This window comes from Monopterus albus, unplaced genomic scaffold (assembly GCF_001952655.1).
Source record: "Monopterus albus unplaced genomic scaffold, M_albus_1.0 scaffold39.1, whole genome shotgun sequence".
Taxonomy (NCBI): Eukaryota; Metazoa; Chordata; class Actinopteri; order Synbranchiformes; family Synbranchidae; genus Monopterus; species Monopterus albus.
This window is the reverse complement of record NW_018127919.1, coordinates 4,287,780-4,295,237: the sequence shown is the minus strand read 5'-3', so window position 1 is coordinate 4,295,237 and position 7,458 is coordinate 4,287,780. Positions and strand designations below refer to the sequence as shown.

Below are 7,458 nucleotides of genomic sequence, written 5' to 3'. Positions count from 1 at the left end.
TTTAACCTGTGCTATGGTCTTACCTGAAAAATCCATCACTGTCAACAAGTCTTTTGTTTTGAGACCATGCAAAACAAAGAAAAGAACTTGAGAGGTGCATGTATTATGTCTGTATGTCAAGTCTGTGGGGTGAACACTAATTTATACTGCCATCTGGTGGAAATATGCTGTTTCATCAGAAGATGCTGCCCTGTTCCTTTTGGTGAAAGCTGAGGCATGCACCATGGAGACATGAACACATTCACTGTGCATGCTCAGCCAGTCAGTTGAAAGTACTGAAATGTATGAGCCGTATGAAAGGACACCAGTTTCACCATTGCCAGATTAACCCATCTGGGGGACCCAAAGTAAAAATTTGCTCGCGGAAATCCCTGTTGAAGGCTGGATACAGGATGGGGTTAAGGGCTGAGTTAAAATAGCCCAGCCACAGGACCACATAATGAAACACACTGGGGTTGTCTTTTCCTTTATGGCCACACAGATGAAAAAGGTGAAGTAGGGGAACCAGCAGAAGACAAAGGTCCCCAGTACAGCTGTCAGGGTCACTGCAGCTTTGTGTTCTTGGGCTATGGCAGCAGCTGATGCTGTGCATGCAAATGATGAAGTAGCAACACAAATACAGAACATTGCACCTACAAAGGTTGATTAAGAAAAGATTAAAGGACCAGAGGATATAGTGAATGGGATGAACTCACACCCTGATCTGATAATGCATTACAAGTGGATAGGACTTTTGGAATCATATTTTAATGTTTGTTACAAATGTTTATTTCCAGCAAAATGCAGATCATTAATATAAATATTATCAAATATAAATTATCATCAGAAAGAAGCAAAAATGGATGTATGCCTTAAGTTATGACCTTTTATATCTCACCTCAGCATGTTTTGTAAAATGAGCACTGACCTGTTCTTGTGCCACTCTGAATATATGAAAGTACATTCCACACAGAAGCAGCAGAAGCAGGTAAAATAAGCCCAAAGCATAAATAAATTGTTAAGTTGTTATTCCATTGAAAGTGGCAGTAACGTCCCTCCTTGTCTTCATCCCACATGCCCCATTGCAAGTGTTCCACTCTGTCGTCCACTGTGTTCCAGCCCAGGTGGATGGGTGCAAAGGACATAGCCAATGACAAGGCCCAGATGGCAAACATGGACAGTTTCACCCTCAATGGGGTAACTTACTGGGAGTATGAAAGGGTAGCTGAAATGGCCAGGTATCCATCCACACACACACATACACAGGGTCAGGATGGAAGATGTACACAGCATGACATCCAATGAGATGTAGATGTTACACAGGGCTCCTCTGAGAGGCCACGTCCCACTGCTCAGCTGCACAGTGGCAGCACAAGGGCAGCACCAGCAGGCCTAGCAGGAGATCTGTCACTGCCAGTGACACCACAAAGCAGTTAGCAGTGCGCCACAATCAACGGCTGAGCCCCACAGGTAGACACACCAGCATATTCCCACTAATGTTCAGAATGATTATAGACACCAGGGCCAGCCAGCCGAGAGCTGTGGAGATCATGGTGCCCACCTCAGGCATAAGGTGACAGAAACAGTGCTGTTGTTGGCATCAAAGTAGAAAGTGTTTTAACTAGCTAATCAACTTATCTCTGAACCTGCTCAGTTACTGCCATTTACCTTTTCTGTCAGACTGCGCTTTCCACGGATCCTGTGCGTGGTGGTTAACAGGTTCAGTAGTAGATCCCTGAGTGGATAGCACTTCTCAGTCATTGCTTTTTCCACTGTTCCATCAGCCCCTGAATTAACTATCCCTTGTGAAGAACAAGCACTGTCATTACTTGAAAATTTCACAGTTCACCTTTAATTATGTGTGTATTTCAAAAGTAAAGCATCTGTTCTTTTGCCATTTAATGAAATAATATAACTGCAGCTGCTATTTAAAGATCAAATTAACAAAAATACTCACTGAGCAAATGAGTAAATGCAGGAACCCATATTTATTGGCAAAATAAGAGAGAAATTATTTATGCAGGGAATAAGGTTGGCTTGTATCAACAAGTCCTCCAACCATGTTTGTCCCTACCCTCTGAGATGACCCATGGGAGTGTCTCCTCAAACAGTGTCCTTACCGTGACAGGCATGCCAGAGTTTTGTTGTCATGATTACAGTAAATAAAAATGCAGGCAAAGTTATGAAAGGGTCATAAATAACAGAAACCGCAATGGTTTGAAAGGAGAAATGAACAATGTCTCCTGTATTAATGTTTTGTCTTTTGTCAACCCTTCACTCCACTCTCACATTGTCGACTTCCTCATTCTTTACACTACACCCTCTTTCTTGTTTCTCCTTTGCATTTGTTATAATTATTGACTATCTTAGTAAGACTAGAGGTTGTTTTACAGAAAAACCAAACTGTGGACTTTAACTACCGATTGTGGCAAAACACTCTCCACTTACACCAATAACCACAAACTATAAAAACCACAATTAAACTAGAAGAAGTAAGCTGAAAAAAAAAATCAATAAATAAAACTAACTCGAGAGTCTCAATCCTCAGCATTTACACTCCTGTTAGCAATCACACAATACACTTGTACAGTTTTCCACTCACTTATGTGCATCTATATCTTCTAAATCCCATAAAGTTGCTATACACCCAAGAGTTAAACACATCCACTTCCTCAGTCCAACAGTGTTCTTCTGCTTTTGGTTTGTTTACATACAGTATAATCCTTTTACATGTTAACACTTGGTACTAATGTCAAGCAATTTAGATCAATTATTTAACAGTATGCCAAAAAAAAAGTGGTCACTAAGAGCAGCATGATAAAACATTTGCAACTTTGCCACAGTAACACCCAATGAGGATTCATAGGATGTGTGTATAGTGCATTTTTTACTGTAACTGTATTTAGTAATATACAATTATAAAAATACTGAGAGACAAACTGACTATGCAATATTACTAACAATGTCTAACATCAAATCCTGGTACTCTCACTAACAACTGGTAAGAGCATAATATGCAGAAAATTTACAGTTAAACTACACACAATACCAAACGATGCCCTTATAATTTTTAGTTCCTTTCAAAATAACTTTCAAAATGCAAATCCATATAATTTGTCTTGAAAAATGCCAAACATATAGTTTGTTTTATGGCTTGACAGAGCAGCATACCATGTCATCTACATGCTTGCTTACACCTTGTCAATGTGCAACAAGTGAAAAGGCAACAAATGAATAACTAAGCAACACATCCATACATTTCCTGTATGTGTGGATATGATCATAAACATCAAAACTTTATTTATTATTTAAATAATTCAATAAATTATTATTAAAACTGAAGCCAACCAATGACTGCTGCAAAAAACAACTGATGTGAACTCAACAATTACAGTGTGATATTCTTCCTCTGGATGTTACTGACAGTTAGTAACCAGCTACACTGGAATATTGAAGAAAATGGTTTCTCTTAATCAATTATTGAAGCATTACAGAACGTTTATAAAAATAAAATAAAAATAATGTGTCAGTTAAAAAGCATTTTCAGTCAGTGTCACAGCAGCCCTAAATGTCAGCATACCAACATGTTGATAGCAACAAGAGAACAAGCTGACATTGAGCATGTATAATTTTAGTTATTAACATGCTAATATTTTCTTATTATCAGTATGCACAAAGTGTGGCATAGTATATCTACTGTCAGTATACTATGACCTTCCTAGATCACAAATGCCATTGAGTTGACACACTCCAGAAAGAAATGTGTCTTGTGATGCTCTCTTTGGCATTTAAGTTTGCCACTTTGCAGGTTTACCCTTATAAAAACGTTGTCTTGCAGAAATGTTATATAACTGAAACATCAACCTGTCATATGGTGTAGGACATCAGTGAATAATTTAAAGATTAGGCACCTTTGCATAACATTTGCTCAAAAAGTCAGATCATTCATGCAGATGGTGTCAGTTCTGTTTGCTGAGGTTCTGAGATACAATACCTTCCTCCGAAACATCTGCCTCCTATTCAATACAGTGGGGGTGAAGGGAAATTTATGGCGCTTGAGCATTTATAAAAGTCAACAGTAGTGTTTTGAGTTGAATGCTAATGTCAGTGACATTACCAACAAGCTGTTGTTATGTAGGGATATTGTTTGTCATTAGTTTAGAATGTTAGCATTATGACTGTACATGTAATTAATGGTATGTAAAGCTGAAGCTGAAGCTAACATTCCCATTAGCTTTGATCCAGGTAATCTTTAGGATTTATCCTCTGGGGACTATGGATATCTGTGTAACATTTTGTTACAGTCTGTACTGTGGATGTAGAGATACAGTATGTTCCTATATATTGAAAATGAAAACTCTGACCTGCTGATAACACAAGATGAAAAGCATTTTCTTCCCCATGTATGCCTCCCCCATATTTCTCTGTTTAATGTTATGGTTATTTCCCCTGGCAATTTTTTTCTTTTTTTATTAATTTGCTGTGATATAATGTTTGAATTACTGTTCAGTAAAGTCATTGTAAAAAGTAAAAATCATTGTTGATCCGCTGTACATTAATCTTTTACTTGCATTCTGTGTTTTTATGTATGGCTGCTTGTCATGGTCCTTGTCAGCCAAATGATTTGCCCTCTTTGGCAATAAAATAACTGAATACCAGCTACAGTATGGACTGTTTTCCTTCAAGGCTTAAAGGAAGTATCTGATAGTATCTGTTTTTAAAAAGCATGGGTTTTCTGATGCTGTGTTTTTTGTTGATTAAGGTTATAATTCACAGTACAAATCCTGTGCCATGAAAGCACAACATGTGCCAACATCAGTACTTTCCCAAATCTTTGTCATTCTTTTTGAACTTGACTGAGGGAAGCCAGGAACCAAAAAGGACAGAACAGAGTGGAAATTATATATTGCACAAGATTATTAATAAGAATTATACCACACTGAAGGCCATAAAAAAGCCCCAGGCAATTGCCTGCTCTCAGTCAGTCAGTACTCTTTCCTTCCTCCTCCACTGTGCTCTGTTTTATTACATATCCCCAGGGAAGCCCATCTCCAACTTGCTCTGGAGGACACTCAACCCTGAGTGCAGGAATGAGTACACCCCAATCTACCCCTCTCTGCCCTCATCCACCCTTCTTTGTCCCGAAAAGAACATTGCTAGTAAGGTTCCATGTCAAAATGAGTCATTAGTTCTGTGTGTGAATCAAACTGGCAGCAGTGCTTCCATATATACAGAAGAAACAGGGAGGAGTACATTGTTTTTATATCTGGTGGATATAATAGCAAAGAAGAGGCTGCATAGTAATCAGATAAACAAATAGTTTTACAACTGGCATAAAACTTAATATGCTTATTAAATTGTTTGCCATATTTAGCATTTATCTACAGTCACTGTTTGTCCACATATAATAAGATCACAGCTACAAGTTGCTTACACAACAAGCAACTAGACTAAAGTCTCAGTGCATCTCAGTGAATCCTCACCATCACATGATATACAGTAATTTATCTACATATTACCCTCAGAGTACTGGTCTCGTGGCCTTCTTCCTGCCTTCACTGCCTCTACTATTGTCTTGTACTGTTGCCATTAAAGCCTCTCAACTGCCAAATAACCTGACAGCATGTCTTACGTTTGGGTCCTCCAGTTATAAGTACCTGACAGTTTGCTGTACATTGAGTTTTCTAAAAGTGTATTCATTAGGTTTTTGTAGATGTAGCAATTCGGTGGAAAGGATGATAAAAGGCCAGTGTGCACAGTCTGAAAAATGTCTGTCCACAGTAGGCACCCCAAAAAGAACAGTACTGTAGTAAAAATTAACATGTTCCCTCTGAAACTGCCTCACATGGGGTGGGCTCAACATAAACCATAGATTATATAATAACCTACAATCATTTTTACCTTTGGCTCAAATGTCCAAATTCATTTGTGTATGCCTCCAGATTTAGACAGAGTATCATTTTAAATTTCAAAGCAAAATCATACATTTTCTGGCAAAGGGCACTTTGAGAAAATAGCCAGCTATTAACCTTGCTGTACTGTTCTCAAATGCATGCTTTTACTGGATTAAAAGCATGCACAAATCACATAAAAGCCACATAAAACAAAGTAAAACAGCAGCAGTGACATTTCCAGGGTACTGTGTGTTTGTGAAATCATTTGTTTGTACAGAGTGGTGTTAGATTAAACAGGAATTTAGAATGTAGCTCTCTGTAGTGGTGGCGCCCCCTTAGATTGTGCACTAGTTTTTTGAAGTGTTATTGCTGCACTGTTTGCAAACATTAGCTACCTACCCACCACCTGTTAGGTCTTGTCATTCATGCTGTATTTCTGTTTTTAACACTTGGCCAAACCTTACTTACTCTAGCATTTTCTAGTGCAAAGGCAGTGTACATCTTGTCTGAGCTTGTGAGCTGGTGGCTGCTCATGGATTTTATATGCAGAGGCTGGAGAGAGCTGTTGGACCTCACCCAGACAGGACCAGTGAACCAAAATAACGAGCTGAAAGTCGCTGAGGGCTGCATAGAGCTGCAGATGCTTTTTCATTGGTAGAAGCATTCTTTCACCTCACAGGATGCCATTTGATTGAAAAGTTCATATCACAGGTCCCTGAATAGAAAACTGATGTTTTTCATCTGGCAGGTTTTATTTGTTCAGTGATAGAAGAGTCATAGAGGACCAACCAGTGCTTGATTTGTACTGAAGAGTTCCTTTATACTGTTCTTTGGTGTATGGTAAGTGGAAATACTGCTTTACAAAAAAAAATAGTGTTTTAGATACATTAAATATTCATGCAGGCATAATATGCAGTTAGCTGTGGTGACATGCTGTTTTATGCTTATGTAATTCTGAAATGTTATTTTACATTCTTACAGCCATTCTTTACAGCCTATGTGTGCTGGAGAGAAGCTACATTTTACACATGGTAAAAATACAGAAGCACAGTTGAAAGTAATCTGCAGACTACACTATAACAAGAAACAACACAGCAGCATTGGGTTTCTCCACATTTTTGTGACTATCAGAGGAGAAGGAGGAGATGTATTTCAGACACTGTAGCAATAAATTGGCTTGAAAGAATATTTTTCTTTCATAAAACTGTAAAGGACACATAGAGTATTAAAACCAGAAACTGGTCCAAATGGCTGTGTGATATGAACTGCACCGAGATGCCCTAATGGCCCATGACCAAACGGAGGTTTTGCAGACTTTGTGAAACAGTAAATGCAGTAAAGATCAAAGGTGTGGGTAAAGAGAAACTGACAAACAACACTTAAGAGGGTAAATCGCTACTTTAGGAACTACTTGAACAGTTCATTTGAATAGAGAAGTCTGCACCTCTCTTGCAGTTCCATGCTTGACTGTTGCTGAATCACCTCTTGAGTCATAGCAGACATGTTGGCATCGATTAGATAATTTCCTCCAAATTCTGCCTCTAGCTTTATACCCAGATACTGCACCTCAAAAGAAGCATTGCAA

At 38.5% G+C, this 7,458-nt stretch overlaps 1 protein-coding gene across 1 annotated transcript; it reads right to left on the bottom strand.

Moving 5' to 3' along the window:
* Positions 1-310: 310 nt before the first annotated feature.
* Positions 311-1,531, bottom strand: LOC109959477 (histamine H2 receptor). Its single transcript, XM_074527635.1, is given in 6 exon segments — positions 311-474; positions 477-632; positions 904-991; positions 993-1,241; positions 1,243-1,350; positions 1,352-1,531. Coding segments are annotated over 6 exon segments (945 nt in total).
* Positions 1,532-7,458: the final 5,927 nt, after the last annotated feature.